This window comes from Saprolegnia diclina, assembly GCF_000281045.1.
Source record: "Saprolegnia diclina VS20 unplaced genomic scaffold supercont1.126, whole genome shotgun sequence".
NCBI classification, from domain to species: Eukaryota; Oomycota; class Saprolegniomycetes; order Saprolegniales; family Saprolegniaceae; genus Saprolegnia; species Saprolegnia diclina.
In genome coordinates, this window is record NW_008246193.1 from 52,266 (window position 1) to 80,241 (window position 27,976).

General features: G+C 58.4%; 15 protein-coding genes across 15 annotated transcripts in view; 8 read left to right on the forward strand and 7 right to left on the reverse strand.

Annotated features, from left to right (window-relative positions):
* The first annotated feature begins 162 nt into the window (after positions 1-162).
* Positions 163-2,152, forward strand: SDRG_16399 (hypothetical protein). Its single transcript, XM_008622608.1, has 7 exons — positions 163-1,002; positions 1,053-1,121; positions 1,168-1,250; positions 1,301-1,365; positions 1,413-1,512; positions 1,580-1,750; positions 1,791-2,152. The coding sequence occupies exons 1-7, from the start codon at positions 298-300 to the stop codon at positions 2,098-2,100; spliced, it is 1,503 nt and encodes a 500-aa protein (XP_008620830.1). The 5' UTR covers positions 163-297; the 3' UTR covers positions 2,101-2,152.
* A 141-nt stretch (positions 2,153-2,293) lies between these two features.
* Positions 2,294-3,133, forward strand: SDRG_16400 (hypothetical protein; the record flags this gene model as incomplete). The annotated part of the gene is made up of 4 exons (XM_008622609.1): positions 2,294-2,393; positions 2,444-2,625; positions 2,682-2,752; positions 2,800-3,133. The coding sequence occupies 4 exons, from the start codon at positions 2,294-2,296 to the stop codon at positions 3,131-3,133; spliced, it is 687 nt and encodes a 228-aa protein (XP_008620831.1).
* Positions 3,134-3,255: 122 nt separating this feature from the next.
* On the reverse strand, positions 3,256-4,378 carry SDRG_16401 (hypothetical protein). The gene is made up of 6 exons (XM_008622610.1): positions 4,261-4,378; positions 4,118-4,211; positions 3,883-4,071; positions 3,758-3,836; positions 3,673-3,711; positions 3,256-3,631 (listed from the first exon to the last, which is right to left on the reverse strand). Exons 1-6 carry the CDS (start codon positions 4,344-4,346, stop codon positions 3,300-3,302), a joined length of 819 nt encoding a protein of 272 aa, XP_008620832.1. The 5' UTR covers positions 4,347-4,378; the 3' UTR covers positions 3,256-3,299.
* Positions 4,379-4,416: 38 nt separating this feature from the next.
* Positions 4,417-6,978, reverse strand: SDRG_16402 (hypothetical protein). The gene has a single exon (XM_008622611.1). The coding sequence runs from the start codon at positions 6,899-6,901 to the stop codon at positions 4,454-4,456; it is 2,448 nt and encodes an 815-aa protein (XP_008620833.1). The 5' UTR covers positions 6,902-6,978; the 3' UTR covers positions 4,417-4,453.
* A 742-nt stretch (positions 6,979-7,720) lies between these two features.
* On the reverse strand, positions 7,721-8,661 carry SDRG_16403 (rab family, other; the record flags this gene model as incomplete). The annotated part of the gene is made up of 5 exons (XM_008622612.1): positions 7,721-8,109; positions 8,155-8,242; positions 8,294-8,422; positions 8,475-8,586; positions 8,634-8,661. 5 exons carry the CDS (start codon positions 8,659-8,661, stop codon positions 7,777-7,779), a joined length of 690 nt encoding a protein of 229 aa, XP_008620834.1. The 3' UTR covers positions 7,721-7,776.
* Positions 8,662-9,674: 1,013 nt separating this feature from the next.
* SDRG_16404 (hypothetical protein) lies at positions 9,675-11,138 on the forward strand. Its single transcript, XM_008622613.1, has one exon. The coding sequence runs from the start codon at positions 9,719-9,721 to the stop codon at positions 11,084-11,086; it is 1,368 nt and encodes a 455-aa protein (XP_008620835.1). The 5' UTR covers positions 9,675-9,718; the 3' UTR covers positions 11,087-11,138.
* Positions 11,139-11,626: 488 nt separating this feature from the next.
* On the forward strand, positions 11,627-12,924 carry SDRG_16405 (hypothetical protein). The gene is made up of 3 exons (XM_008622614.1): positions 11,627-12,098; positions 12,141-12,455; positions 12,507-12,924. Exons 1-3 carry the CDS (start codon positions 11,667-11,669, stop codon positions 12,858-12,860), a joined length of 1,101 nt encoding a protein of 366 aa, XP_008620836.1. The 5' UTR covers positions 11,627-11,666; the 3' UTR covers positions 12,861-12,924.
* SDRG_16406 (E1-like protein-activating enzyme G) lies at positions 12,863-15,463 on the reverse strand. The gene is made up of 11 exons (XM_008622615.1): positions 15,283-15,463; positions 15,028-15,237; positions 14,834-14,970; positions 14,494-14,782; positions 14,043-14,438; positions 13,819-13,995; positions 13,628-13,772; positions 13,544-13,581; positions 13,237-13,497; positions 13,071-13,194; positions 12,863-13,016 (listed from the first exon to the last, which is right to left on the reverse strand). Exons 1-11 carry the CDS (start codon positions 15,394-15,396, stop codon positions 12,928-12,930), a joined length of 1,980 nt encoding a protein of 659 aa, XP_008620837.1. The 5' UTR covers positions 15,397-15,463; the 3' UTR covers positions 12,863-12,927.
* Positions 15,464-16,028: 565 nt separating this feature from the next.
* On the forward strand, positions 16,029-16,880 carry SDRG_16407 (hypothetical protein). Its single transcript, XM_008622616.1, has 3 exons — positions 16,029-16,276; positions 16,328-16,517; positions 16,570-16,880. Exons 1-3 carry the CDS (start codon positions 16,076-16,078, stop codon positions 16,737-16,739), a joined length of 561 nt encoding a protein of 186 aa, XP_008620838.1. The 5' UTR covers positions 16,029-16,075; the 3' UTR covers positions 16,740-16,880.
* Positions 16,881-17,379: 499 nt separating this feature from the next.
* SDRG_16408 (protein phosphatase) lies at positions 17,380-18,711 on the forward strand. The gene is made up of 4 exons (XM_008622617.1): positions 17,380-17,544; positions 17,589-18,025; positions 18,088-18,237; positions 18,289-18,711. The coding sequence occupies exons 1-4, from the start codon at positions 17,451-17,453 to the stop codon at positions 18,598-18,600; spliced, it is 993 nt and encodes a 330-aa protein (XP_008620839.1). The 5' UTR covers positions 17,380-17,450; the 3' UTR covers positions 18,601-18,711.
* A 984-nt stretch (positions 18,712-19,695) lies between these two features.
* Positions 19,696-21,680, reverse strand: SDRG_16409 (hypothetical protein). The gene has a single exon (XM_008622618.1). It carries the CDS (start codon positions 21,663-21,665, stop codon positions 19,791-19,793), a length of 1,875 nt encoding a protein of 624 aa, XP_008620840.1. The 5' UTR covers positions 21,666-21,680; the 3' UTR covers positions 19,696-19,790.
* A 138-nt stretch (positions 21,681-21,818) lies between these two features.
* On the reverse strand, positions 21,819-24,402 carry SDRG_16410 (hypothetical protein). Its single transcript, XM_008622619.1, has 13 exons — positions 24,228-24,402; positions 23,937-24,182; positions 23,785-23,892; positions 23,559-23,738; positions 23,382-23,513; positions 23,179-23,336; positions 22,907-23,132; positions 22,705-22,863; positions 22,573-22,661; positions 22,467-22,524; positions 22,220-22,420; positions 21,975-22,175; positions 21,819-21,928 (listed from the first exon to the last, which is right to left on the reverse strand). The coding sequence occupies exons 1-13, from the start codon at positions 24,381-24,383 to the stop codon at positions 21,863-21,865; spliced, it is 1,980 nt and encodes a 659-aa protein (XP_008620841.1). The 5' UTR covers positions 24,384-24,402; the 3' UTR covers positions 21,819-21,862.
* A 270-nt stretch (positions 24,403-24,672) lies between these two features.
* Positions 24,673-25,437, forward strand: SDRG_16411 (hypothetical protein). The gene has a single exon (XM_008622620.1). It carries the CDS (start codon positions 24,750-24,752, stop codon positions 25,341-25,343), a length of 594 nt encoding a protein of 197 aa, XP_008620842.1. The 5' UTR covers positions 24,673-24,749; the 3' UTR covers positions 25,344-25,437.
* Positions 25,438-26,006: 569 nt separating this feature from the next.
* Positions 26,007-26,788, forward strand: SDRG_16412 (hypothetical protein; the record flags this gene model as incomplete). The annotated part of the gene is made up of 2 exons (XM_008622621.1): positions 26,007-26,345; positions 26,756-26,788. The coding sequence occupies 2 exons, from the start codon at positions 26,007-26,009 to the stop codon at positions 26,786-26,788; spliced, it is 372 nt and encodes a 123-aa protein (XP_008620843.1).
* A 180-nt stretch (positions 26,789-26,968) lies between these two features.
* Positions 26,969-27,976, reverse strand: part of SDRG_16413 (hypothetical protein) — a gene marked incomplete at its 5' end in the record, with an annotated part of 1,933 nt that continues 925 nt past the window's right edge. The window contains one exon of the mRNA XM_008622622.1: positions 26,969-27,911. Coding sequence (XP_008620844.1) covers positions 27,041-27,911 — 871 coding nt within the window. The 3' untranslated portion in view covers positions 26,969-27,040. The remainder of the gene's footprint in view (positions 27,912-27,976) is intronic.

Consider the following 27,976-nt stretch of genomic DNA (forward strand, 5'->3'; position numbering starts at 1 on the left):
TATCCCTCATCTCGTTCATCTGATTTGCATAAGCAGCGTTGGACCCTACCGGTGGCCACGGCCACTCGAACGTTCGTGTCACGCATGCAGTACACTTGTAGCAACCGGTCTGCGATTTCATCGACGCTGTGCCGACGACCGCGCCATCTACCCCCGGCACGAGAGAGCTGCAGCACCGTGGCTCGCGCTGTCCATGCTCTTGACCCCGCCGCCGACGCGTCACGAGCGCCGGCAAGGGCTTGCTCCGGCAGGTTCGAATTTAGGGCTTCGATATTTTGGTTTCACGTCGGTTAAAGTATGTTTAAACACGTTTTTGGTGCGACTTCAACAAGTGGCGGCCTTTCTGGCGGCAACCGTGCCACTACGCGTGTCAAAATCGGAACAGCAATGGCTTCGCGAGAGGACGCGCCGCTGCTGACCAAGTACGCGCAGAGCGACGTCGCGCGCGATGAGTTCCGTCACGTGCTGCTGCTCTCGGGCCCACTTGTGCTCACGGCCATCTGCGAGTATGTCGCCAACAGCGTCAACGCCATGTACACGGGCCACCTCACGTCCGAGAGCGATACCGTCCAGCTGCTCCTCGCCTCAAACGGGCTAGCATATCTCTTCTACGTGCTTTTGCTCTACAGCTTCGCGATCGGCGTCTGCACCGCGCTCGACGCGATGTGTGCCCAAGCGTACGGCCGCCACGCAGTCAGCGACATCCTCGTCTTGCTGCAGACTGCCGTCCTCTGCAGCGCGGTCCTCTGCATCCCCATGGCGCTCCTCTGCCTCTTTGCGGAACCCATCTTTCTTCTGCTTGGCCAACCGGCCGAGACTGCGGCCGTCACCGCCGACCTCCTCTACTACATGATGTTTGGCGTCCCGTTTGTCTTTGGCTACGAAATCAACAAGCGCATCCTCCAGAGCCAGAACGTCGTGTACCCTGCGGTACTTGCCGGCATCGCTGGCAACATTGTCAACGCGGTCGCTGCATATGGCCTCATGTTCCACACGTCCTTGGTCTTGCTACCAATCGAGTTTGGCCAAGCTCACCGTATCACTGGGGTTAGGGCTACAAGGGCAGCGCGGTCGCCTTCTCGCTCGCGTCCGCGACGTACTGCGGCGTGACGTCCTACTTTGTATGTAGTCCAAAGCAATGTCGGGTCGTGCTCATACCAACGGTAGGTGTACCAACAAGATCACTTGGCGTGGCGCGGCTGGCAGCTCTCGGAGGCCCTGGCGCAGCTGCCTCCGTTCCTCTCGTTGAGGTCGCCCTTCTCTTCGTATTGAGGTGGTCCATGCCTCATCAAATGCGTAGCTTGTTTGGCTGGATCATGTTTGTCTCGGAGTTTGCTGGCGTCGCGCTCACCTCGGTGCTCGCGGGTGCGTCGACTCGCAGCAAATGCTCGCGCTGGACCACTGTCCTGTAGGATGGCTGCCCCACTCGAACCTCGCGATCGGCTCCAACAACATTTTCCTCGGCTTTCGCCAAGTGTTTTTCATGGTGTACATGGGTCTCGGTGTGGCGAGGTACGATGTACACTATTGTCCACTATTTTATGGACGAAATCTACACTATACTCAATCACGCCTGTAGCACCGTGCGGGTGGGCAATGCGTTGGGAGCCAATGACCCGCACCGCGCCCAAGTCGCTGCGTTTCAGACCGTCGGCTTGTCGGCGTCCTGGGCGCTTTTGACCTCGGTCGTCATGGCCAGCGTCCGGTTCGTCTACCCACAGGCCTACACGAGTGACGCCGACACGCTTGCGTATGTTGAATATTGTCATCTTTTAGTCATGAGAAACTAGGCTTGCGGCGCACCTCATGCTCGTGAATGCACCGTTCCAGGTCGTCTTTGGCATTTGGATGGTCCTCCTCGGCGTCTTTCGTGGCAGCGCCAAGCCGCACACGGGCGCCATTCTCAACTGCCTCTTCATCCTCCTGCTCGGTGTGCCCCTCGGGTGGTACCTTGCGAGCACTCGGAATTTTGGTATCGAGGGCCTCTGGCTCGGTGCGTCGGTTGGCTACATCGTCTGCGCGGCGTACGGCATCTACTGGCTCTTCACCGTCAACTGGAAGCAAATGGCCCTCGAGGCACAAGCGACGCACGAAGCCTAGTTCATTTGTGTCGATAGACTATACCACGGATAAATCATTTTTCTTTGGCATACTCTTGCAGTAGAGCTGGATACGGCACCTAACGACGATGTGACACCATCCAGCAAAGCTGAACCAGCCAACACCGCTCGTCGGCCGTTGGACGACTTGTGCATCGACAACTGGCGTTGACAACTGTCATTTCAATAACTCCATGGCGTCGAGCAGGGCGGTCGGACCGACGCCTCCGAGCCGAGGGACCACCCTCCTCGCGGCTGCCGGTCGCCCACCCACGCTTTCCAAGTCGGCACTCTGTCGAAGCCGTCTTCGGTCTCTGCTACCTTCTCACGTCGCTCGCCTGCAGCGTCTATCATACGTCTTGCTGCTGTACCCCAAGTCAACGACCGGTGGTGGGCCGGCTTCCACGGGACGGGCCACGAGGCTTTTCTCATCGACCTCCTCAACACCGTCCTCGCCACAACAACGACGACGACCGCCTTTACACTGCTTCCGACGTACGCCCGCTGCGCCGTCTTGACCGACGCCGTACCCAGCTCCGCACGCCCAGCGCGTCGTGGTCGATGCGTATGAACGTTCACCAGTGCTACGTCGACTTTGCCGCGACGTTTGAAGTCGCCCATACGCTGTCACGACAAGCACGCTGCAAGCAAATGTACGCAGCGAATGCGGCGGTCTACGTGGAGGTCACCTTGCGCTTAGCGCGTCCTTGGCTAGTGTGCGCATGAGCACGTCACTTCCAGAGAAGATCCGCTACTGGGAGCGCCATTTTCAGTTGCAGTGGCAACCCGGCACCTCGGAAATCATGTTGGTTCAAAACGCGCTTGGCATGCAGCAGCTCGTGACGGTCAAGAACCTGGCGCAAAAGAGCGGTCCGTGGACATCGCTCGACTTGCGTTGGATGCCGCTCAACGACCTCGCGAACGGCCACGAGCTGAACCGACGTATGTCGTCAGTGAGATGCTTCTCACTGCAACACAAGGGGGCCCGCGATGGCTGGACGCGGCTGCTCGTAGCTCGTGCTGTTGTGCATTGAAGTTAATGCAAGGTTGTGCCAACAGCTTGGACATTAAGGGCTGGCGCATCTTTGTAGATAGATGAATCGTTTGATTGGATAGTTCATTGAATATATAGCACGAATCCAATCGCAAATAATAGTGGATAGCCCAATGCAAGAGAGTATCTACTTATGATTTAGTCGATCAGGTACTGCTACTCGGTGGCAGCGGCTTGGTGGGGTAGACGAGCACAATGTTGTCACCGCGGACGAGCAGCTGCCGTAGAAAGCGCTTTTGGACGCCGTCTGTTCGGTGCCATTGGGCCATGCTCGGTGGTGACGTCGTATGCTCCGGGGCACGAGGCACGTACCGCTCGGTCACGTCGATCAGGACGACGTTCATGTGCTTGTCAAAGCCTTTGAGGAACCCGGTGCACGTGCCCCGGATGCTATTGACTCGGCGAATGACGACACACACCTTGGCTTTGGCCTTCAAGCACGCGCGAAGTACGCTCAGCGGACCCGCTTCAAACTGATCTGCACGCGGTTTAACCCTGATCCCCACGAATGAACTGTACCTCCAATGGTCTCGAGCAGGGCCGGGCGCGCCGGGGCCACTAGGAAGACTCTCTGTCATCGCGCGTCACGACAAGAGTGCCGTACCTTTGGCGACAGCAGGCGTCGCTGGTTTGGGCTTGGTTTGGCCCACGCTAGCATTGTGGTGCGGGTCCGTCGGCGGTAGCTACTGGTCATTTGAGTCTCGTAGCAGATAGAATCGCGAGTCGTACCAGCGCCCGGCACTTGTTGAGATTGTCGAGCGGGTGCACGGGCTGCGTGTGCGGTAGACGCTCGTGCTCGCGCAGCGCAACTGCAGCGTCAAATGCGGCCGAGCGGTGGTCGCCGGGCGTTGACGGAGGTGCGACAAAGAGCTGGTAGCCGGGCACGTAGGCGTACTGGGGCTCGGGCACCGAGATGGCCTAAAGGAACGGATGCAGGTAGCATAAAGCTGGTCGAGGTGCGTACGAGGCTCTGCAGGTCGGGCTGGCGGCCGTACTTTTTCAAGAGCTTGGCGCAGAGCACATCTTCGCGGCCTGCAAAGACGCGTAGGATCTCGGGACTAGCAGAGCTCTAGCCTCCTCCTCAAGTACATTACATCCAGCGCTTACATGTTCTTGAGGTTTTCGGGGTTGTACTGCTCGTAGAAGGCCGTGATCCGCGCGGCCTTGGCCTGCGCCATGGCCTCGTCGGCCATCCCTTGGTTCTCGCGCTGCACGCTGCGATGCCATTGGGTATCATTTTATCCAATGAAATGCCGCCCGTCGTACAAGTATACAACAACATCAATTATTCGCTGGCACGCTAGCACGAGAGGAAGTGGGCGGTGATGGCGTCGTGGTGGCGGAGCAGGATCGGGTCGACGCCACTGCGTACGTTTTCGTAGAGGGTCGAGGCGTACGCAGGTGCGCGCAGCTGCCAGTCGGTGGCAAAGGCCGGCGGGAACGACAGCATCGTCGCCTTTCGGCACTGGACCATGGCAACAACAAATACCTTTTGAATCTCAACGTCAATGACGGCTGGCGCGAGTCCCTGAAGCAGCCCAAGCGCGTACAGCTGCTCTTGGTAGTCGGCCACAAGACCATTGGCGACTTGCAGCGTCGGCATGATCGGGTCACTGCGGGCCGTCGCGTTGGCGAACCGGGCCGCGACAACATCCCGGTTGGCTTTCGACGGCATGTTGGTCTTCTCGCACTTGTGGTAGAGCGTCCCGAGCGGGCCCGAGAGGTCGTACGTATAGCCGAGTCGGGTCGTATCGACGAGCTGCACAAACTCGGCGGGCACGCTACCAAACCACGTCGTAGCGTTGGCGTCCGTCGGTCGCTGAATGTCGACGGCGTCGCGGCGCAGGTAGGCGAGGTACGCCGAGTTGCCATCGAGCGGCTCGACGACGCACTTGTAATGGACCGTGAATAGCGCATCGATCGTTGCGAAATGCGACCAGACGAGCGGATCGACCACCGTGAGCGTCTGGTTGGCGATGGCCCCGCCCAGCCATGCGTGGACGGCTGGTACGAGCGCCGTCTCAAGCGCCAGCGTCATGTTCTCCGTGCTGCGCCGAAAGAGAAAGTGTTTTAGTAGCGGTGGCGACACCTCGGCAATGTAATTGGACGTGCGCCAGTCGACCCGGGGGACGCAGCACGCGTCACCGTCACAGAGGTGGTTGAGCGGAAAGCCGTCGACGCAGCGGAGGTCCGGGCGGTCGATGCCAAAGACGTTGCGACCGAACACCCCGTCGCGGACACCGCCAAGCGCCCGCGTGATCTCGGCGCAGTCGTCAACGCTCCGACACTGCGCGGCTACCCACGCGTTGGCTTCGGTCGCATAATCCCAATACGGGACGGTCACGCAAGCGAAAGCGGGCTTGAGACTCCGGAGCATGGTTTCAAAAGCCAATAAGAGGTGCCGGCGCCATAGCAACGACGTCGACGACCCGAATGCAGCCTTGTGGTGACGCGCAAAGGTCGTGACAAATGACGCGTAGTGCCCAGCGTCCATGGCCGCCGCGATCGCGTTGACGTACACGAGCCGGGCTTCGTTCGACATGGCTTGCCACGAGATGCGGACGCGCGGTGACGTGCATGATGGTGGCGACATCGCCGGCGTCGGCGCAGTTGTGTTGGGTGTCGGCATCGGCGTCATTGTCAACGGTGTCGTTGTAAGCGGTGCCGTTGTGGTCGGTGGCGTTGTAGGCGGTGTCATCGTTGTTGTCGGGACTGGTGACGTTGTTGCTGGTGGCGACGGTGTTGTCGTCGGTGTCGGCGGTGCTGTCGTCGGTGTCGGCGGTGCTGTCGTCGGTGTCGGCGGTGCTGTTGTTGGTGCCGTCGTCGGTGCAGGCGTTTGAGACGTGGGAGCGCCGGTGGCCGGTGTCGTCGTCGGAGCCGTCGGTGGTCGGCTCGTCTTTGGTGGAAAGGTCGGGAAGGTCGGGATCGGCGTCGTCGTCTTGGGCGGAAAGGTCGGGAACGTCGGGATCGGTGTCGTCGTTTTGGGTGGGAGTGTGGGGAACGTCGGGATCGGCGTGTCACTGACCGACTCGTTCACGATGGTGGACGAGGTATTGAGAAAGCCGACGAGGAAGCCTGGCGACGCGCGTTCGGCGCCTGTCCCGTTGCGGAACGAGCACGTGTCGTTCGCAAAGACCCAGTGGCTGCATCCGGCCATCGCGAGGCAGTCGGCACAGCACTCGGTCGCCAGTCGCGGCTGTGCGAAGCCAATCTGAAGCGTATCATAGTCGACGTCGTCGACGATCGTGGGGCACGCGGATGACGTCGGCTCTGCCAGAAGACGCGAGGCGATGGCGCCACGAGCGACGACCTGCCGACCGCGTTGGCTCTTGAGGACACACGTCGACGTGTTGGCATGCCACACGTACAGCGCGCAGCCAGCAGTCGCGTCGCAGTCGCTGCAGCACTCTGCCGACGTCGCCCGCGTCGTGTTGGCCACGTCATACCCAACGTAGTCGATGTCGACGACTGGCACCGTGCAGAACGGTGCGTACATGCTGCCCGCCATGGCGCCAGCGGTGTGGCTCACGTTGCCACGCGTGTGCTTGAGGTGGCAGACGTCACCCAGCCAGACGTAGTGGCGGCAGTTGGGCGTGGCAACGCAGTCCGCCCAGCATTCGGCCGCGGTGGCTTGCACGGTCGTTGCGACGTCGGCTCCGTCAAAGGCCGTGTCAGGACGCTGGAAAGGGCAGGTGCTGTTGAGCGCCATGGCCGAGGCTGCGAGCAGCAGCAGTAGCCGAGAGGCCATGAGGATCGTCGTATCGCCGAGGCCGATGAGAATGGTAGAGTGACATGGCCGAGAGGCGACCTACCTTGCGATCCCACCCTGATACCTGCGAAATGGCTCTTGCTGTGGGTGCTGGCGCCAGTCTAAAATCACACCACTGGACCGGCCATTTTCCATTTGCGCTGGCGACAGAATGCCCCAGGCGACGCAGGCAAGGTAAACAGAGGCCACTCTTGTGCACGAGGCATGGCCAGTCAAGCGCGTAGGGAATCGCAGCATGAAGCAGGAATCGCAAGACAGGCGAGTTCGTGCAAGCTGCGTGATTGCAGCGTCGGCGATCTACGAACTTCGATGTACTGCCATGGGATTGGCTGGATTAATCTCGCGACCAATCATTTGAATATTGTATGCACGATGCGCACGTCTACGGCCTGTGGACTTCGACGCGGTTTGCTTCGATGGTAATCAGATCTCAGTCTGTCGTCGCTAGCAGGTTGCCGTTCATCAGCGTCGTCGTCTGGTCAGGATCTAGGAATGAATCTGGTGCCGATCTAGTATCCAATGCTCGATTGGCCTTCGCACTCAGCCACTACGGGCGGCAGCGAGAGGCGAGCACGCTTCGGCATCCCCGGTTGCTTCTGGCGAACTCATCCTAATCCAGTTCGATCTGCCACGCACGCGCACTGACGTAGGCGACAGAGGCGCGGGCTGCACGTGCACTGGACACTCGACGAGCGTGGTGACGCTGCTCTGGCTACGTCCGGCGGCCATTGCGACCAGCGATTGCGGCTCATCCACCCGATAGTCAGGGCGAGTTGAGTGAAGATCTTACACCAAGCACACAGTGGACACGTATTGTTTTCGTGCAGCAACATGAAGGGTTTTTACGTCGAGTCTTAATTACAGCACGCCGGCAGCTTCTTCTTGGTCGGCGGCTTGGCGGTGAGGTCGATCACGGGCGCGGCCGTCTCGACCGGCGCGGGCGTGTTGCGGGCCTTGTCCTGGTTGTAAACCTCGATGATGAGGTTCTCGAACGCCTGCACGACGTTCTCGCCCGTCTTGGCCGATGCGCGGACGCCATTGACACTGGCGGCGGCCACCGCAGCGTCGTGCTCTTCGGCCGCGACGACGGGGGACCCGTTCACGCCCTCGGTGAGATCGATCTTGTTGCCGACAAGCATCAAGCACGAGAGAAGCGTGCTGTTGGTGTCGGCCGAGTTGCGCAGCTCCTAAGCAGGCGTGTGAGGTCCCTGGACGATGAGAGGTCTCGTAACCTTGAGCCAATGCGACTGAGCGTTCTCGAAGGTCGCGCGACTGCTAAGATCGTAGACAACAAGAGCGCCGGCGGCACGGCGATAGTGCCTATCGAACGCTAATGCATGAGCCATGTGAGATGCATGACATTGGTCGTACGAGCTCGTGATCGCGCGGTAGCGCTCCTGGCCGGCCGTGTCCCAAATCTGGGCCTTGATGCGCTTGCCGTTCGGGTGGGTAATGATCTTGGTGCCAAACTCGACGCCAATCGTGGGCTTGCGGACCGAGCTACTGCAAGTGGCTGTGAGCGCCGTGTGCCATTCATCGACCGGCGGCGAACCTGAAGATCTTGGACGCATTCGTCGCCACATCGACGGCCATCTCCTCTTCCGTCGCCGTAAAATAGGCGAGGAGGTTGGTCTTACCGACGCCCGGGTCGCCTACGAGGACAACTGCGCGCAGGCCATGAGCCATGGCGGCGGCGGCGACGACGACGTACCCTTGTAGAGCTCATCGTACTGGTCCATGCTGCTGCTGCCGCTGCCTCGAACTTCGTTTTTGAGTTGGTTGGCCAAGGGAGGCATTGCAGCCAATCGTAGGCACGCAGATCTCGATTTATAGCCAATCAACGAATCCAATTTTTCGCATACAACAACCAAGTCTATTTTACAATCGAGCAGCATCCCACCTGACTATCGACCGACTAAGAGTCGACTATAGTATAGCAACTTTCGACTAAATACAGCACTGTGCGAGCAAATGTACACGTACAGATGAACCTACGTTTCCGACGAATACCCTCTTGCACCGACGCACCCCAACGCCAGCCCCAACGCAAGTCACAAAGCATCGTCATGTTGAACCGCAATGGGGCCAGTTAGAGGGGTTTTCTTAGTTAGTCGTCAGCTGGTGGGACACCGCGTGTGCTATAGACGTTGCTCACGCATCCCGTGTTGTCGAGTTGGATCGAAGAAAACCGACACTGAGACCGCGGCGACGACGACCCGACACGCCACTTCCTCCGACAACTGGCCTGTCTGGCACCTACTCCCACCGACTAACTACAAGTACGCAACTTGCTAGCCATGCCTTCGCACTCAGTGTATGCATCGCTGACGGTGAGTCCGCCGCTTGCATTCCGCGACACTTGACTTGCCCTTTCCGGACGCCCCCGTAATGCACGCCAATGCATGGGGCTGCAAGCTGGGGCAGCAGGCGGTTTGAACGTAGAGTCGCAGCGCGGCTGCATACGCTGTTGGCCATTTGCCGAAGCGCGTGACAGCTCTTCGTGTGCTAGTAGGCTAGGCGCCACCGGCTCGAGGTGAGGCCCAGAACACAGCAGCGGCGGAGCTTCTCAGTACACTGTACTTGCTACAGTGCGACTGGCGGCGGAGTTCCACGGGTGGAGCGTGCGTCAACCGCTCCCACCATGTGATTGGCTTCCTCGGAAATACAGGCTTTTGATTGGTCCTTCTAAATTCGTGTCCGCCAATCCAACGATTGCACACGTTTTCCACATGGGTTTCACACAACGGTTCAGCAGAAAGGCCAGCGGCGTGTGCACTGGCACCCTCGCACTTGCCGATGTACCACGATAGCCTAACGCCACCAGCGGGCGGACGACGCGGGTGCTCGATCCCGTTCATGTTCCTCGTGTGCGCACCCATCATGGCGACCAAGATGGCATGGGCGGCGCAGTGGGCGGGCATCGGGCCGCTCCTCGAGAGCCTCCTCTCGAGCTGGCAAGTCCAGCTCATCCAGTTCATCGGCCCGGTCACTGGCATTCTCATTGCACCTGCCGTGGGCGCCCACAGCGATCGCAACACGTCGCGGTACGGGCAGAGGCGGCCATACATGTTCTTCGGCGCGCTCGCGACCATTGTGTGCTGGCTGCTCATGTCGATGATTCCAAGCATCGTGGCGGCCGGCCACCACGCGAGCGAGCACGAGCAGACGCTCGTCGCGGCCGCCACGATCTTCTGCTACCTCTGGATGGACATTGCCGTCAACGCCGTCCAAGTCGCCTCGTACCTTCTCATTTCGGACGTCGCCGGCGACCGCCAAGTCATTGCGTCCTCGATTGCGACCATGTACTCGATCCTCGGCCAGCTCTGCGTCTCAGTGTTCATCTGGACCCAAGGCCCCGCGACGGGCTACATCAAGTGGTTCTTCACGATGCTCGTTGTCTTTATGCTCTGCACGGTCGGGCCCGTCTGCCGCTTTGTGCAAGAGACGCCGCGTGAAAAGTACGAGCTGCCGCCGCCCACGCACCACGTCCTCCTCAGCTGTGTCTACGGCGTCAAGACGCTCCCAAAGCAACTCCTCGTCTTCTTCGCCGCCTTTGTCCTCACCGAGTACGGCTTCATCTCGTACACGGGCGTCAAAGGTCAATTTTTTGGCCTGCAAGTCTACGATGGCACCAAGGCCGGCGCCGACAAGTGCGGCACCAACTGCACGTCTGCCCAGCGCCGCTACAACGACGGTGTCGCACTTGCTGGCGGCCTCACCGACAACCTCTTCAACGTCCTCGGCCTGCTCTTTGTCGGCTGCCTTCCGTACCTCGTCAAGCGCTTTGGCGCACGCAACGTGTTGCTATACACGCTTTTGCCGCAGCTCGGCTTGGTGCTGCTCGCGCTTATTCATGTGGTGTGGGTCGATGTGGTACTGGTCGTTGCGACGACTTTGACGCAGCAGACCATCTATTCGCTCATCATTCCGCTGGTTGTTTCGGTGCTCGGGACGACTGACGACAAATCGCGCCTGGGTTTGTACTTTGGCGCGATCAACACGGCCGTGTGTCTTGGTCAGCTGCTCAACTTTGCCGTGACGGCGCTCGTGCTCAGTGACAACGGCACCGATTTCAGCGTCCCGATCCTTGTCGGCGGCGTCGTCTCGGGCGCCGCCATGGTCGTTATCTACAAGCTTTTCCGCGTGCGACTGCAGTCGTGGTAGCTGTCGTCAACTTATATTAATATCCGTCGTGTACTTTTATACGCGCTCTGTCAAGACAATATTGGCTGCAATGACCGGTGCGAATCGGACTCAGACGACCGAGATCTGATTCGCCGGATCAGGTTGATCGCCTTTCCAGCACCGTTCCCCGAACCCACGTCCTACAGTCGTCGCATCGACCCCCGCTTGCCCTTGATAGCGATGACAGCTCTTTAACGCAGCGCCTTGGGCAGCGTTCGTCGAATCAGAGGCGCTCCACTACTGTATCATGGATAAGATCGTACTAGTACTGCCCTTGGTGCGGAAGGTTGTCGGCGACTACTTTAGCCTCGAGAGTTCACATGTTGAGAAGGGTGCACGCTCGTGGTCGCTGTACAATCAACGGCAAGCCGCCATCGCGCTGCTGACGTGGCGAGTAAGGCGTACGGGCCGCAGGTCGCAGTGCTCGATCGCCTGTCCATGCACAAGTGTGGCAGTTGCAATGAGCCAATCAGAGTGGCCGCTGCCACCTCGATACAAACACCAAGTGCTTTTCAAAATCTGACTTTGCACTTGATCGGCCGACAGCCCACATCGTGGCATGGCGAACCTCTGGGAACTCGGTGGCGGCGCGCGGGCGACCGATACGATCGCGCTCTCGGACGAAGAAGTCGCGCTTCTCTGCGAGATTGTCGTTGCCACACCAACCGTCGACGTCGCCGCTGTCATCAGCGCCCGCGAAGAACGCCTGCGCAAAGACCGGCTGCGCAAGCGGCGAAGCAAAGAGCGCAGCCAGCTCGAGCTCGAGCAGCTCAAGGACCACGTGACCGACCTCGAGCGCACGCTGAGCCGAAAGCGCAAGGGTGGGCGAGACTGCAACAACGGCATGTCGTGGCAGGACGCGGCTGCGACCGCCAAGGCCGATGCAAACACGGCCCTCAAGGTCCAGAAGCGGCTCCAGCACGAGCTCGTCGAGCAGCTCGAGAGAGCTGTGTCCTACTTGTCGTGGCTGCCCTCGACATCGCCGCGCGAGGTACGACTCGTTGTGTATCCATCTTGCGCTCATCTTGCCTAGATGGCCATCCACCCCAAGACCCAGCCGTGGATGCTGCATACCCTCCAGCGCGACCCGAAGGCGCGAGCCCACGCCGCCCAGGCCATGATGGAGCACCAGCAGCGTCTCTTCACACCAAGCATGTACGGCAAGCTGCCCACGTCGCCGGCTGGCGGTCCCTTCAGCCTCGTGCTAGCCGACCACGAGGGTCGCCATCCTACATGGGACAATATTGCGTACTTGGAAATGGCCAAGTTTGGTCGGCTCCGCGCGCCATTCCGCCAAGTCGCCATGGCGTTTTGGTCCATGGTCACCAAACCGTCGTTGACGCGGCAGGTCAGGACGATGACGCGATCGCGTCACGCTCACGGTTCTCGCACGTGGTAGATGACCAACTTTGGCAACGACTTGGTGCTCGTGACGTCGCTCACGGCGGCGGGTGGCGCGGTCCGGCGGCAGGCCCTCGTCAAGCTCATCCACGAAGAGCAGCGCGTCATCTTCTTACAGCGCACCGTGTCGCATGACGAAGCGAGCCCGAGCTACGACAACGACCTGCACGTGGCAGCGTTTTGGGTCTTTGAGGCCGATCGCGACGGCGTTGCCCATGTCCGGGGGTATACGCAAGTAGGGCTCGACGATGGCGACAGTGCTGCGTACACGACCTACATGAACGAGAGCACGATCAACAACGCGCGCCTCAACGCGCTCCTCAGCCAGTTTGACTGCCTTGTTCTAAACTAACATGGTACCGACCAACGAAGCATGTATCAATGTTTTAATGTTTCAATCTGGCGACAAACTGGTCGTTTTACAAAAGTGACTCGTCGTCCGAGACGTCGTCGTCCGCAAACGTCATGGCGTCCGCCGACGCCATTAGCGCCGAGAGCCCCGTGAGATCTACGATACCGAAACGCATTTGAAAATGGACACATTGTCATCGAGAGGAGCGACCTTGGAGGTAGGTCTTGGACGCACAGACGGACGCAAAGAGGCCAAAGCCATCGCGCGAGTACGCCTCTCGCACCGGCCGACTGCACGCCGTGCACTTGGGAAAAGACGGGCCTTGCACGAGCACCTAGCCCTGCATGGATACCATTGTGTACAATAGGATGCGTACTTGAGAGAACGAGTGGAGGAAACCGCGGATCTGGTGGGGCACGACGCCAAGGGCCCCGGCGCTGGCCTCGGTCGCGACAGGTGCTGCCGCGCCGAGCGGTTGGTGCAAGAGACACACGAGGAGCTCAACGGCCGTCGCGCCGGCCATGGCCGCACCACCGGGCCGCGTCACTGTGCACATTTGGTCGAGGGTTCGATCCGCAAGCGAGTCACCGGGGCTCACAATGTCGTTGCAAAAGTAACACCCGAGGTCGACCGCGTCCTAGCGACCCATGTTGACAGTCACGGGGACGCGACGGCCAACGTACCGGCACACCATGACGCATGACCAAGTACGAGTCGAAACCTATAGCGCTAACATCGACGACAAGCCGTACATCGTATATTTGTACCCAAAGCCGCGTTGATGACGAGCTTTTGGGACGCAGCGGCCATGACGGTGGGCAACCACCGGCTCTCGCGCGAGTCGGTACCCAGGAAGACCACGTCGTGCGCGTCGATGAGCGCACGCAGCGCCTCGAACGCTTGTTCGTTGTCCTAGCGCCGCATGATTCGAATGACGTCGTACGGAAGAAGAGCGTACAGCAAGCGCCGACGGGCTGCTCATGGCGTGGCCTGCCATCGGAATCAAGAGCGTGTGGCCCTCGGCGTGAATGAGCGGGAAGATGCGCGCGAGGGCCTTGGCGGCGGTCGCGGCCTTGGGCTTGCCCACGTCGTTGAACTCAAACAAGGGCTGGCGCACCGGGTTCGAGTGGCTCACCTAGTTGGAGCATATTGTCTGTTGTTGCAGCGAGAAGTAGAGCGTACGAGGCCATTGTCGACGAAGGTCAGGTGGCGGAACCCCCACGAAAGAAGGTTGCGGCCGACGTGACAGCCTAGCGTGCCGGCGCCGAGCAGGAGACACTTGGTCGACGCGAGCTTGTCGAGGTCGAGCGACGGCAGCTGGCGCCAGCGCATGAGCTTGAGGTTGAGGTCTACGGACGTCTTGGCCAGCTGGAGCGGGTCCATGAGGCTGCCTAGTTGCATGCAGCGGGGTCCTTGCTTGCCCTGGACGTTGAGCTCCCAGCCGACAACCTTGTTCATCTCGGCGTCTTCGTTGGCCCACGTGACGGTTGCGATGAACGAGGCTTTGGCCACGAGCGACGCCGGCGCCGTTGTCAAGTGATGCAGTGGATCGCGAAAGAGCAAGATCGTCGCTGATGTCTACGGCCGCAGAATCATCATGTTGGAGATGTATCGGCGGGTACTACGAACGTACGAGCGACGGGTAATGGCAGCGGATCCATGCGAGGTAGTTGCGCAGCGGCCAGCCCGGGTGCTGGGGCAGTGCGGACGGATCGACGATGCCAAACAAAAGGTTGTCGGGCGCGGCCGGCGCCGATGCCAGCGACACCACCGTACCAGTCTCCTTGTCGAGCACAAACTGCATTGGGAAGTTGGAGTGCGTGACGCCATCGGCTTCGGTGCACGGGCGCAGGTCGATGAGCTGCTGCATGATCGACGCATGCGCCAAGGGTGCCTCGAACGTCGTCAGCGGCTGCCACGCCCTAGCCGTCACGCTGAGCTCCAGCGAATGGAGAGCAATGTGTCTTATGTACGTGACGCGGTACGGCGACGGAGGCACGAGCGCTGGAAAGGCAAAACGGTACCAAAACGTGTGCGACTTGAGGTCGGCAAACGTCACCAGCACAAAGCACTGCATCTTTTCGGCGTCACCCGCAATCGACGACGCGACCTAGCAGGAAGGGCCGTCGTTCCTAGGCTGCTGCAAGCAGTATGGTGAGCGGCGTACCGAGGCCCGCGCGTCGTCGAGCAGCGCCGCCTTGTCGATGGTCTTGAAGGCGTCGAGCGTGTTGGTGTTGACGAGCACGCCTGGAAGGCGCCACTCGCGCTTGGCGCGGTCGGGCGACTGCGTCGGATCGTAGCCAAAGGCCGTGTCGTCGACAATGAAGCGGGCGGGCACGTCGGCGTGCGGCGAGAGCTCAAAGAAGCCGGAAATGTCCTGGCAAGAGAGACTGGAGGCGAGCGCAGCAGAGGCAGCGCGTACCTGGCGCGCGTCGCTGAGCTGGAACGTGTTGAGCTTGAGCTCTGCGAGCTTCTGGAAGAAGGACACGTGCGGTGAGCTCGTAAAGGGCTGGAACTGGAGCATGGGCGCAGCCATTGTCGCGAAGTTGTTTTTGCGATCTGCCAGCAGGCCGGATTCAATCGTCCTAATTAGGCAAATCCGGCCAAATAGACAAGGAAAACAAGGCAAGATTCGGCGATGACTAAAATCACGCAACGGTTTTCGCTCCACCATCGATGCATCGGCAGTGCGCTTTCTGGTCAACACCTGTACAGTCGTCGACACTGAGATAGGATATGATCGTGTGCATGACAACAGTGTACGATTGCTAGTACTGGAAGATGCGCTCGTGCTTGGGCGACGGAATGTGTGCTTCTCGCTCTCACTGCGGCTAGGGTTGCCGACCGGAACGCAACGACGCGCTGCCACGTCAGTTGCCAGGATGCAGCCAGAGACAACCTTGGTACCATTCCAGTGCTTGCACGTGTGGAATGTGACGTGTTTGCTTGCACGAGTGAGATGACTTGCATGTCGAGTGGCTAGCTGTATTCAGCTGTTCATCGATTGACCGCAGTATACTGCTTCGGACTCTACCTCAAGGTTGTTTGTTTTATCGGCTCTCTCTAGGTTGTCTCTCACCTCTTGAAGACTCCATAGTCGCTGCTGCGGAAAGTGCTGGTCCAAGATGCGCGTTCGGAAGGACAGTTGAAATGTTCGAGATCCCAAACGTTGGACGTTCCGTTGACGTCGGCTCAAGAATCCTATTTGCAGTGCCATGCGACAGACGCTACTGCTCCTTGCGGCAGGGTCCGTTGCTGTCGTCCGTGGCTTCCTCGTGCCGCTGCCCGCCACCGCGCCTCCGTGGACGCCCCCATCGGCGTTGCCGCCCTGTGAGACGCGCAGCGCACTAACGATTCAATACGGCAACGTGGTCGTCGGGCGCGCATCAGAAATGCCTTACGTGCCCAAGCAACAGGTGTCGCCTCTCTCGCCATCCCCGCCCGAGTGTTTTCACACGACCGCGTAGGCCGAAGACGCACCAGAGTACACGGTCACCGGCGATGGCTGGTTCAACGTCATGATGGTCGACATTGATGCGCCGAGCCCTGCGAATGCATCCCATGCACCGTTCCTGCACTACCTCTTGGCCAACGTCGCCGCGTCGAAGGAGACGCCGACGATTGTCACGTCGTACTACCCGGTGCTGCCGCCGACGGGTGCACCCCGTCCACTCGTTTCTCTTGACAATAACGAGTTTGGATGGCGTAGGAACCCACCGCTACGTGACGCTCTTGCTCGAGCAGCGGCGCTATGCGGCCCACGCCGAGTTCAGCTTTTACCTCGAGTCGTCGCATCGGAGCAACTTTGACATGGCCGGCTACGTCACGCAGCACCACTTGTGCGTCGCCGACACCCATGTCTTTACATCATTGCCATAACCTCATGAGCATCTCCTCACGTTCTGCTTGGCAAAGCGAGATAGAAGAAGGCAGTGTATATCTTTTTCAATGATGTGAAATCATCCTCCCCCGAAATCCCCAACTCCGTAATCCAGTCTAAATCCGGTCGTGATGGTCCTACTGTGATTTACCCCCCGCCGCAAGGGGTGTTGGACCTTTTCTTCTTGGTCAAATGAAAGGAGTCTTCTCCACGTGGCAGGAGCAGCGTCCCGGACAACGTCGCCTGCAATATACCTTCTCGGCCTTTTGGCTAAGATCAAGTGTAGCAAACAGCAATTTTCACATTTTGCGTATCAGGCATGCAGCAATTCTGCAATGTTCGAAAACAGTGTATCAGTGTATCTGAAACGACATGGAGTCGCTCTTCCAAGTCGCTCCAGCCCACCGCCCCTATCCCTTCGTTGAACACGTCCGAGGTACTATTCTGCGGCTTCTCTCGGCGCACTCTGCACAAGAGACATCCTCGAATTTGTAGTGCAATCGAAACGCGATGTAAATGCTGTTGGAGACACTGTTTGAGACACTGGGCCGTTGACAGAAATGGACCAATCATGTGCGAAACAGCTGCGGATTTCAGCCAATCCGACGCGGCCGTTGCAGTATTAATAGCGGCAAGATGGGGACCCAAGCTGAAGCTGGCCAAGCGCTCCTCACTTTAGTACGCGACGTCCTCTGCTTAGCTCCTTGACCATGGCCGCCCCTTCGAGCCTCACGCTGCAGCAGACCGCGCCGTCGGTCCGCGACTTCAACAGCCCGCGCCACGGCAAGGCGCCGGCGCCTGCCTGTACGCATGCCATGGAGATGATCCCGAGCTCATGAACTCTGTAGCCTTCCAGACCGTCGTCTTCTCGCGCAAGACGACGTCGCATGGCCCGGACGGCGAGATCACCGAGGCCTTCAAGAAGCAGCAGCGCGCGGCCGAGCCACCGTCGCCGCTGGCAAGCCTCGTGCACCAGACCGACCGCCACGGCAAGCACACGTCGTCGCACCACGTCGACACCAAGGTGCGCCCAACGGCCGCGGGCCAAAGCGGCGGTATCTCGAAGCTGTTTGCCAACATTTGCTCGGCGCTGGGCTTGCCCGAGCAGCAGCAGCAGCTCCAGGCACAGATGCTCAAGAAGCAGGCGCACCAGGTCGAGAAGAGCCACGAGACGCGCCAGAGCATCGAAGTGCGCAAGATCATGTCGACGCCGTTCCCGGGCGACGAAGGCAAAAAGTGCTTGGTGCTCGACCTGGACGAGACGCTCGTGCACAGCTCGTTCAAGGTCCACCAGTTTCTCTTCTCTGTCGAGAGATTGGCATGGATTGATGATCGACTCTGTGCTAGCCGATCCACAACCCCGACTACATCATTCCTGTCGAGATCGAAGGCCACGTGCACCAGGTCTACGTCCTCAAGCGGCCCGGCGTCGACGAGTTTATGCGGGTGCTCGCAGAACACTACGAGATTGTCGTGTATACGGCAAGCTTGAGCAAGGTACGTGGTCGAAGACCTATGGGTCGTGCTCATCATACGCGGTGTCTCTAGTACGCGGACCCGCTCTTGGACCAGCTCGACATCCACAACGTCATTCGCTTCCGCCTCTTCCGCGAGCACTGCGTGCACTACGAAGGCAGCTACGTCAAGGACCTCTCGCTGATTGACCGCGACATTACGCAAAGCGTCATTATCGACAACTCGCCCATGAGTTACCTCTTCCACCCGCGCAATGCGATCGGGTGCTCGTCGTTTATCGACGACCTCGACGACCGCGAGCTCGATTCGATCTCGGCGTTCTTGACCGAGATCCGCAGCGTCGACGACGTCCGCAACCATCTGCACCGCTGGAGTCCGCAGTAGACGACGATCACGGTGTGACGACGATCCCCAACCCTAGAAACAAGTAGTCGTCCACGATTAGTAGATTTATCCTAGCTAGGCTTTTTGAATTCAGTTATTTCAATCGTCTCAGTCGATTCTCGTCAAATGTGCAACCGGCGATCCAGTCGTCAGCGACTAACGTTTTTAGAAGGGCAACTACGGATTACTAGATTACTAGAGTTGTGTCTTCAATCTGACGTCGAGCATGGCGATGGTGTACGCGTCATCGGTGATGGTTTGCCACAGGCAACCAATCGATCCGACCAAAGTTCTAGAAATCTCGGCGCCGTTCTCGAACTTGTCTCGAAATTCGATGCCGAATGTGTCCCTTTCTCTCCGATGAAGCTGTGCTGTCACTTTGAAATTTACTACAAATACACTCTCAGACATCAAGCGCAGCATGAGCCCGATCAAGAAGCACACGTCCAACGACCCACACCTCGTGTCGAGCAGCTCCAAGTCCTGCTTTCGTTCGTGGAAGCGGCGAGCGTACCAAACGATTGAGCTCGGGCCCGTCAAGCGCTTGGGCGTCTACCTGAGTGGCCGACGGCAGGTTTCACTGACTCACGAGCACGATGCAACAGCGTTTGAGCACGAGAAGGGACATTGATTCTACATTTGCTCACGAGCCCCGCGCCGCCGCCTGCGCAGCCACGGACTGACGAGCGAATGAAGAAGAAGGAGATTGCTGTCTCTCCGAATGCGAAGTCTTTGTGTAAGTACAAAGATAACGCAAAACATGTTCATATATATATATATATTTGCTAACGAGTACGTGTTCCCACTGCGTTGCCTGACTCAGATTGCTATGCAATTTCAATATATATATATATGAACGTGTTTCGCGTTATCTTCATAGTTACACAAAGACTTCGCATACGTAGAGACTAGCAATCTCCTTCTTCTTCATTCGCAATCTCAGTATTACCGAAACCAAGGGGCGACTCTGCAAGGCACATGGGATATTGTGGTGACGTGGCACCCGGACGGCTCACCTTCGTGTTACCATTTCCATTCGACCTAGCGTCGCTGCCTTGACGACGCCGACGGGAACGCGGGCGGCTCGTCCTTATGCAAATGCACGTGGTATGACGCTTGGATCTGGTCAAAAGGCGTGGCTGGACCGATGCATTTGTCGTCTCGCTGCCCCCCCCCCGCTTGATAATATTTCAGCGACACCCGGGGGCCCACGGGCTTTGATCTTTGTACAGCTGACTGCGCGGCAGGTAGTACGACGTGCGCGTGATGCGACCATCCTTCATCTCGAGGACGCGGATCGTTTGCGAATCGTTGGTGCGCCAGCGCTGGATCCAGTGTGGAAGCAGCGCGTGGGCAAGTGTGTACGGGACGTTGTTGACGCGCGTTATGTACAAATTGGAAACGCGCAGCATGTTTTTCATGAGCAAAATGCCAGAGTCGACAATGACGTGGCGTCCGTCGCGCGTGACGCAGCCCCGGCAAGTCTTAGCGATCGCGCGCAAGTCGACAATCTCGAGGTACGTCAGAAGCGAGTTGTCAGGGTGGACGCGCACCTCGTCGAGACGACTTCGCATGTCGAGATAGATCACGCCAATCGCAAGTCCAATCACGCCGCTGGCGACGACCGCCGAGAGGTACCACGTGTGCGCTATGCGACTGTAGCGGAAGCAGTTGGTCGACATGGGCAATGTACACGTCGCTGCCAGTGGATCCTGTTGATACGGAAACACAAAGCGTTCAAGTACAAAGATAAGAGCCCAGTTGAGGACGCTAAATGCGCCAAGAAGCCATGTTTGGGTCACGATACGGGGGGTAAACCACAGCTGCACGAATTTGCCCGTGACGATTCCCGCGACCGACGCCGCTTGCATCGGACCACAGAGCGCGAGAAGCCTCGGCCAGAGCGTCGGCGCAATGGCATTTTGAACCAAAAAGGTCGTGACCACTTGAATGTTGTCGTTGCCATAGACTGTCATACCGACAAGTGCCAGTCCGAGCACGCTTTTTGACATGTAGACGGGCGCGACACAAATGACGCTGTGCCGGAGATAGAGCCATTGGAGAAGACTGCAGTAGAAGAGCATGCACCACAGAATGACCGCGTTCGTCAGCATGAGCGAATTGCAGGTCCAGAAGAGCGTCATGTTGCCGCTGAGCGTGAGCCGCCAACCGAGCTGCGACGTCATATCATACAACGAGCAGTCCGAGACAGCAAATAGGTCGAATGGTGCCGTGTGTTGAAGGACACCACCTTGAAACTCATCGACCGACGGCACGGTCGAGAGATGGACGGGTCCGTCGTTGCCGCCCGTTAGCAGCGCGCTGTGCCCAGCGTTGAGAATAATATCGGACCGAGCCACCTGCCCCAAGAACGTCACATGGCCGTGGTTCATACTGTAGAGCCTCGTGCTACTGTTCATCGGGCCACTGTTTTCACACACCCAGTTAGGATCCCGCGGCCGGATGGCGCAAAAGGCGAGGCTGTCGACGCTGCTCGCATTGGTCCCGAGGTACGTGTAGTTGGCGCGTCGCAGAATGCAAACAATCGCGTCGTCTGCCACAGAGAACTGCGCGAGCGCCTTGTTCCAGCCGCTGAGATTGTTGATGTGATCAATGCGCACCAGATGTGGTCGAGGCGTTGACCACAAATCGACGAATGCCGCCCCAAGAATGCTCCACACCGCGATGGTCAGGGGCATATAAGCGTCCGCGCAGACGCGGTCTTTGAACCCGCACCGGGCGTACACGAGCGCACTGAACGAGAGCGTTTGATTTTGCGGTAGATCGAATGTCGACATAGTCGTCTGACCCCGCAGAAGCGTGTGCACGGGGACACTCCACGCCGGCGAGTCGAGTTCGTGCGAGAGAAGCCCGAATGGCGTCCAGACGTTGGCGATGCTTTGGAGCGTATACGTGCAAAGCACCACGATGGAGGCCAAAACAAAGTAGAAGAGACCGAGGACGAAGCCAGCGCCAAAGCTCGGAACTGGCGACAAGTGGCGTAGCGCCGGCCCGAAGAGCGATACCGTGCGCGCCAAGAAAAGCGGCGCCGGGGCCACGCGCATGAGAAGCCGTTGTGATGACCACTGCGTCATAAATAGACGTTCTGACGTGGCAGCACGAGGTCGCACGAGACCCTGACGCGTTCTCCAAGCCACTGCCGACACAAATGTCAATCTCGCCATCGAATCCCTCGACATGGCCCTTTATGAGTCTAGTTGGGGAGCTAATACGCGTTGCAGTTATAGTCTTTTACTATTTCTTACGCGGGTGGCAAGTCCTGTGTATATTGGTCCACTTGGGCAAGAAAGGCGTCGAGTTTGGCGTCCTACGCATCGATATATCCCTGCAACTCATTAAATTGAGAAAGCAACCGGCTTGAAGAGACTTGACGCGAGGAGCTGCTGTGTCTTGTCGTGCTCGGTCTGGTGCCACTGCTGCAAAAGGTGTTGGATCTCGCTCTGGTGGTCCTCCTTGAGGCGCTGGGCTTCGATCGCCAGCGCGTCCCGCTCCTTGAGTGCCACCTTGTAGCGCTCGTGGACCTCGAGACACTTTTGCTTGTACGCGTCTCGTTTCTACTGCAGGGGGTGACCCCATGTATCTATACGTCATAATGCACCTTTTCTGCCTTGTGGAGGGCGTGGCTGAGCTTGGAGACGTTGGACTTCAAGTCGTGCTGCAGACTTCGGCGTGCCGAGAGGGCCGCAGCCACCGACTCGTCGAGCTGCTGCTGGAGTTGCTGCTGGACGCGGCTGCAGTGCTCCTTTTCATTCTGCATCGTCTTGGTGAGCTGGCTCACGTCGTCTTCGAGGTACTCGATCTACACCACAAGTTATCCATTCATCTTGTCCGATGATGTATCGTACCTTGGCTTTGTACTGCTCGAGGATACTTTGAAGCTCCTGTTGGGTCTCCAAAGCGTCGCTATATAGAACATAGCAACCTAAACGATCATATCTCGCATCGATCTACCGATGCTTGGCTTGCAGCGCTCGGTACTCTTGCTCCATTTCCTTGTGCTGGGCCCGCCACGTGAGTGTTTCTGCCTTGAGTTTGGCCACCTGCACGTCCTTCGTTTCGTATCCCGTGGCAGGACGTGCATACCAGTTCTTGGTTGGTGTTGTACTTGAGCTGCAGCGACTCCTTCTCGCCTTGAACTCGCTGGCACTTGAGTTGTTCTTGCTCGAGATCAAGTACGAGCCTTTGTCCCCGGGTTTCGAGGTCCTCCTGCAGCTTGGCGACCTCGAGGTTGCGCTCACTGAGCTATGCATCTCGTCGGACCAACTCGATGAAATAGGCGCCTAACCTTGGCCTCGAGCTGGCTCAAGGACTCGGCTAAATGCGTGTGGTCATTGCTCATGACCAGTTGCTGCCGCGCCGACTCGATCTGCCACTCCTTTTCGCGTTTGGCGTACGCGGCCTCGAGCTGGTCGAGCGCCTGCTGCACGTGATGTATCTTGTCGAGGTACTGGGTTTCCTTCTCCTTGAACTGAGTCGTTTCGTGCTCGACGTCGACCCGGAGCTCGCGGAGCCTATGTCCCATTGTCATGTCTGAGGTGTGGAATTTGGCGAGTGGACTTTGTGTTGTAGAGCGTTTGGTTGTCCAGCAGGGCAAGGTCTTTTTGCTTGAGCTGATCACGCACCCGCGTGGCGTCGTCGTGAGCGTCCCGCAGCTTCTTTTGCAGCTCATCGCGCTGGACAGCGCATTTCTCAAGCTCGTCGGTTTGCCGTTGGTTCTAATACCGAGACCGTGGGTTCGATTCTGTGCACGAGGTTTGTACCTGGCGCGTCAACGACTTGAGCTCGAGCTCGAGGTTCGTGCGTGCAAGCGTCGCGTCGGCGATCGACGCGTGGAGCTTGGTGGCTTGCACCTCGGACGAATGAAAGAGGTCTTGTTTCGCGGTGCGGAGGTGCTAATGTGCGTAGGGTTAGTCAACAGATCCGGTACAAAGAGGTACTTCGAGTTCGACACGCAACTTTTGGTTCTCGAGCAAAATGGTCTCGCGCTCTTGGTCCAACTTGCGCACGCGCTCGACCATGGTCATGTCCTCAGCTTTCTCTTCGGCAACCTCGAGCTTGCGCTTGAGATCCTGCGTCAGAATGGTGTGCGTCGCCATCAAGCTCTCGAGCTCGCTGCCCTAGCTCCCATGATGCTACATACGACGCCGTGCGCCATCGCCATACATGCTGCACGAGTATCTGCTCGTGCTCGGTCTTGAGGATCTCGTAGTCGCGCCGGGCGTGGAAGAACATGTCTCGGAACTTTTCAATGTCCATCTGCAGGCTTTGCACCTGCGTCGCCAGTATGAGCGCCAAATAGCGAGGAATCGCGGTACCCGTTGGCGGTGCGGCAGCTCGACTTCGTCTTGGATCTTCATGCGCAGCTGGTCGAGGTCTTTGGGCGGCGCGAGGCTCTTCTGCAGCGCGTCAAACTCGCGCGCTTTGGCTTCGAGCTGCTGCTTCCACTTGTGCATGAGCTGCTCGTGCTTGCGGTCGGACGCGACCTTGTGCTCGGTCTCGTTGAGCAAGATGGCATGCATCTTGTCGCACTTGTCTTCGGCGCGCTCGAGCTCGTGCTTGAGCTACGGCGAGCGTGACGCGCTGGCAGCGCCTTGGAGCTACAATACCTTGTCGCTGAGCTCTTGTAGGCCGTCGCGCTCCGCCTTGAGCGACTGGCTCATGGCCACCGTCTTGTGCAAGTCCGTGTTGAGCTGCACGACTTGCTGCAGAAGGTACTCGTACCGGCCCGGCGCGGCCGCCGGCTCGGCCATGGTCGTCGCCATGCCACGATCTTGTCAAGCGTCGTTGGATTATCCGGAAGGCCGGATACAGCACCGTTGGCACCCACTTCGATCCTCGCAGTCGCTTTCGTCAGCCCATGGACGGCAGCACCAGGTAGCCCATCCCGTCAACTCCAAGATAGCTTTTTGTACTGGGATATGATTTTAGTAATGCCATTAAACATATTGAGTGACAATATTGGGCCCTTGTCGAAGGCAGCCTCGTAAGCGAACCTAGTCAACGAGAAATGGTGTTACTCGTTTCAATTGATTTATTCGCTGTCGACGCGTTGTGAAGTCGAGCACTATCTATAGACAGGCACCACTTAGCTTCACCACATCTCTATCGTGGCTGCACTGCCTTCAGCAATGGCGCAAGTCGTTCTCAAGCCGTACGGTACGAGTCGCATGGGCGTCAAGGAGTGGCAAGTGGCCGAGTCGACGTCTCTCGCGCTCATCACCGATGGCGTATACACCGCCGCCATGTTCAACACGAGTTTGGAAGAGCTCAACGTCGAGTCCAAAGCGTACATGATCCATGGCACCCAGCTCATGCGGAAGCAGGTGCACTACCCAATGTGCGCGGCCACGGTGCTTTGCTTTGCCGGCATCGCGCTCGGGTCGTCCTTGTCGCTCACATCAGCGAGCGACGAGGAAAGCGGCTACAGCCCCATGGATGGGATGGCGCCGATGGTCGCCCCGATTCTCGGCATGGTGCTCTGGACGGTCGCGATCTGCTTCTTCATGCGGCATGCACGCAAGCTCACGCGGCAGCTCAAGGAGCGCTTTGACTCGTTTCTCGCCCGCATCAACGCCCGCGATAGCTCGTACGGCGTCCAGTGGCAGTACCGCGAGATCTACCATCAGGGAGCAGGCGACGACAATGGCTACACCGAGTACGAGATCGTCGTCAAGCGGGACGTCGTCGTGCCCTTTGCACTCGCCGTCAAAGTAGTCTCGTAGTCTTCTCATTGCTGTTGAAGTGGCTTCTTCATCAAGCTAGATAAAACGTCGCTACATAAAATGGTTAAGCTTTTCTGTGGGCACGCGGTTGAGACACTTGATCTAGACAAGCGAACTCGTGTTGGGCGAGGAGCTGGAGAAGCCGACGAGGTGCAGGCTGCTCGGGCTCGTGTGCGAGGCTGTGGCTGTAGTCTCGTCGTCTATTGTTTCGACAATAGAGTAATTCCTCACTACGTATCTTTTCAATCAAGTAGTGTTTTTGGTTCTTGAAGTCGAGCGGTTTAGTCACTGGTATACCACCAGGTAGAACCGGGTTCAAGTCCCGGAGATAGCCCGACTACCTAAATTTTTCGAGAGATCACCGATGCAGCACCACGAATTTCTACTTTAGCAGCCGATCGAGAGATACGAACGCTCTACCGTGTAGTACACGTTAGAAAAGCTGGAGACGACAGCATGGCATCGGTCCGCAGATAAAGTGTAGGTCCATGGGCAGGTGAGCGACCTACTAGACACGCGGTGGGTCACCCGAGGAGTTTCTCCTGCACCCATCGAACGGACCGGAGCAGTTGCCGCCGAGTTATTTCAGGCTGCTGGAGCTTGCAGTTGGTTGCACCCGACTCCAGTCAACTCGAGGTAGCCATTTCAGTCTCCAACTGGCCGATGGCGCAACTGGTCCTCAAGCCGTACAGCTCGGGCCGTCTGGGGTGGAAAGCAAGCGGTCTTGGCGTCAAGGAGTGGCAGATCGCCGAGTCGACGTCCCTCAGTCTCATCACCGATGGCACATACACGCCTGCCATGTTCAACGCCAGCTTGCAAGAGCTCAACGCCGAGTCTCTGCTGCACACGACGCGGACCATGTTGCTGATGCGTTTGCAGGTTCAGTGGCCGCTGTGCGGCGTCACGCTGGGCTGCTTTGCGGGCACGGGCCTCAGCATCTTGCTACCATTGGCTTCGTCCTACTCGGACGAACGCGACGGCCCCAAGCCGCGCAGGATCATGGTCGTTCCCATTACATGGCGCGCATCAACGCCCGCGACAATTCGTTTGGCGACGACAGTGGCTACACCGAGTACGAGATCGTTGTTAAGCGGCTCGCGTTTGCAATTCCCATCGTCAAAGTGGTTTCGTGGGCGCACGAGACATATTGTCGTATGCAAATGGACTCGGATAAACACGCTACGGTTGAAGCGTGCACCTCGACTTTGCATATTTAGACGAGCAACCTCCTTTTTCTTCATTCACTGGCCTCTTCTGTCGTCGCCCGGAGCGCTTGTGGCTGCGAGTGAGGCCCATGACAACACATTCGGGTTCCGGCGTTGCCGTCGGCGGTAAAGTTGCGCAGTTTGTTGAGGGCATCCAGAGACGCTGGTGACGGAGTGCGGCCTCAGCGACTGGAAGTTGCGGTGCAGGACGACCGGCACCGTGCGCTTGGTGCGGCCTAAATTGGACGCCTCGGGGCAAAGGAGCAAGTGGCGGCTATGTTGGCAGTCGTGTGTTGCTGACCCAAACCATGGACGATGCGCCCGGCGTCGAGCAACCAACGCAGGAAGCGATGACTTGGTCGCCAAGAAAAGAGACACTTCTTTGGGGCCCACAAACTTTCAATCCGCGCTCGAATGCATCGACAAAAAAGGTTGTATGCATCCAGTATATTTGTTATATCAATGTATCTAGTAGCTTATGTACTAACGACATCAGTGCGTGACAGTGGACTGATTGCGCGAAGAAGTAAATCCCATCTGATAGACGCCCTTACTGTCGTCGTCAATGCGCCGTAGCGACTCGTAGTAGGAGTGGCGCGTGATCTCATTGGCTCGGAGGCGCACCACGAGCATGGTTGGCATCATTTGTGCGACCCAACGACGCATGCCTGCAGGCACGAGCCGATAGAGGAGTGTGTACTTGGCATTGTCGATCCGAGTCAAGTGCGAAGAGGAGACCCGCAGCATCTTCTTCATCCCCAAGACACCATGGTCGATGACGATATCTCCATCAAGAGTACGAGCGACGCAGCCGCGGCCCGATGTCGCGGTTTGCCGAAGTTTTTGAATGTTGAGGTACTGCAGCACCGAGTGGCTTGGCGGCACGAACACCGTCTCGGGGAGCCAGCGCGCGTGCAGATGGATGGTTCCGACAGCAGCGACAACGACGCCACCCGCCACAACCGCCGAGAGGTAGTACGTTTGCGGAATTGCGGTTAAATGGAGGCAGTTGGTCGACGAGGAGTAGCCGCACCGTCCAGGGACCGTTTTGTTTAAAGTTGGAAAGACAAACGCCTCCAAGGCAAAGACCAACACAAAGTTGAGCAGCGAGAAGAGCGTGAGCAGCCACGTTTGAGTCACGATGCGCGGGGTAAAGCACAGCTGAATGAACGGTCCCGTCATGATGCCAACAATCGACGCGACGAGGGCCGGCCCGCAATACACGAGGAGCGCTGCATTTGTCGACTCGATCTTGTTTTGCACCAAGTAGGTTGTAAGTGTCTGGAGGTTAGGGTTGTCCCAAAACGTCACAAACAAAATCGAAAGCCCCAGAATGGTCTTGGAGAGGCACACGACCACGAGGCTAATGGCACTCGTAGGCGCAAATGCCCACTGGTGCACACAATAGTACAAGACGGCGCACCAGAG

What these genes read in the sequence shown, in the direction of transcription:
- SDRG_16399 (XM_008622608.1), top strand. Translation starts at nt 298, where the DNA reads ATGTTTAAACACGTTTTTGGTGCGACTTCAACAAGTGGCGGCCTTTCT. An exon ending in TCATGTTCCACACGTCCTTG is followed by an intron (nt 1,003 to 1,052) that starts GTCTTGCTACCA and finishes CACTGGGGTTAG; the next exon opens with GGCTACAAGGGCAGCGCGGT. An exon ending in AGTGACGCCGACACGCTTGC is followed by an intron (nt 1,751 to 1,790) that starts GTATGTTGAATA and finishes ATGAGAAACTAG; the next exon opens with GCTTGCGGCGCACCTCATGC.
- SDRG_16401 (XM_008622610.1), bottom strand. Translation starts at nt 4,346, where the DNA reads ATGGCCGACGAGGCCATGGCGCAGGCCAAGGCCGCGCGGATCACGGCC. An exon ending in TCAACAAGTGCCGGGCGCTG is followed by an intron (nt 3,837 to 3,882) that starts GTACGACTCGCG and finishes AATGACCAGTAG; the next exon opens with CTACCGCCGACGGACCCGCA. An exon ending in CCTGCTCGAGACCATTGGAG is followed by an intron (nt 3,632 to 3,672) that starts GTACAGTTCATT and finishes AACCGCGTGCAG; the next exon opens with ATCAGTTTGAAGCGGGTCCG.
- SDRG_16402 (XM_008622611.1), bottom strand. Translation starts at nt 6,901, where the DNA reads ATGGCCTCTCGGCTACTGCTGCTGCTCGCAGCCTCGGCCATGGCGCTC.
- SDRG_16404 (XM_008622613.1), top strand. Translation starts at nt 9,719, where the DNA reads ATGTACCACGATAGCCTAACGCCACCAGCGGGCGGACGACGCGGGTGC.
- SDRG_16405 (XM_008622614.1), top strand. Translation starts at nt 11,667, where the DNA reads ATGGCGAACCTCTGGGAACTCGGTGGCGGCGCGCGGGCGACCGATACG. An exon ending in CCTCGACATCGCCGCGCGAG is followed by an intron (nt 12,099 to 12,140) that starts GTACGACTCGTT and finishes CATCTTGCCTAG; the next exon opens with ATGGCCATCCACCCCAAGAC. An exon ending in AACCGTCGTTGACGCGGCAG is followed by an intron (nt 12,456 to 12,506) that starts GTCAGGACGATG and finishes CGCACGTGGTAG; the next exon opens with ATGACCAACTTTGGCAACGA.
- SDRG_16406 (XM_008622615.1), bottom strand. Translation starts at nt 15,396, where the DNA reads ATGGCTGCGCCCATGCTCCAGTTCCAGCCCTTTACGAGCTCACCGCAC. An exon ending in CCGTCGCCGTACCGCGTCAC is followed by an intron (nt 14,783 to 14,833) that starts GTACATAAGACA and finishes CGTGACGGCTAG; the next exon opens with GGCGTGGCAGCCGCTGACGA. An exon ending in TCCTCCACTCGTTCTCTCAA is followed by an intron (nt 13,195 to 13,236) that starts GTACGCATCCTA and finishes ATGCAGGGCTAG; the next exon opens with GTGCTCGTGCAAGGCCCGTC.
- SDRG_16407 (XM_008622616.1), top strand. Translation starts at nt 16,076, where the DNA reads ATGCGACAGACGCTACTGCTCCTTGCGGCAGGGTCCGTTGCTGTCGTC. An exon ending in CTTACGTGCCCAAGCAACAG is followed by an intron (nt 16,277 to 16,327) that starts GTGTCGCCTCTC and finishes ACGACCGCGTAG; the next exon opens with GCCGAAGACGCACCAGAGTA. An exon ending in CCCGGTGCTGCCGCCGACGG is followed by an intron (nt 16,518 to 16,569) that starts GTGCACCCCGTC and finishes TGGATGGCGTAG; the next exon opens with GAACCCACCGCTACGTGACG.
- SDRG_16408 (XM_008622617.1), top strand. Translation starts at nt 17,451, where the DNA reads ATGGCCGCCCCTTCGAGCCTCACGCTGCAGCAGACCGCGCCGTCGGTC. An exon ending in TCGTGCACAGCTCGTTCAAG is followed by an intron (nt 18,026 to 18,087) that starts GTCCACCAGTTT and finishes ACTCTGTGCTAG; the next exon opens with CCGATCCACAACCCCGACTA. An exon ending in ATACGGCAAGCTTGAGCAAG is followed by an intron (nt 18,238 to 18,288) that starts GTACGTGGTCGA and finishes CGGTGTCTCTAG; the next exon opens with TACGCGGACCCGCTCTTGGA.
- SDRG_16409 (XM_008622618.1), bottom strand. Translation starts at nt 21,665, where the DNA reads ATGCGCGTGGCCCCGGCGCCGCTTTTCTTGGCGCGCACGGTATCGCTC.
- SDRG_16410 (XM_008622619.1), bottom strand. Translation starts at nt 24,383, where the DNA reads ATGGCGACGACCATGGCCGAGCCGGCGGCCGCGCCGGGCCGGTACGAG. An exon ending in AGCTGCCGCACCGCCAACGG is followed by an intron (nt 23,893 to 23,936) that starts GTACCGCGATTC and finishes CTGGCGACGCAG; the next exon opens with GTGCAAAGCCTGCAGATGGA. An exon ending in AGCAGATACTCGTGCAGCAT is followed by an intron (nt 23,739 to 23,784) that starts GTATGGCGATGG and finishes CATGGGAGCTAG; the next exon opens with GGCAGCGAGCTCGAGAGCTT.
- SDRG_16411 (XM_008622620.1), top strand. Translation starts at nt 24,750, where the DNA reads ATGGCGCAAGTCGTTCTCAAGCCGTACGGTACGAGTCGCATGGGCGTC.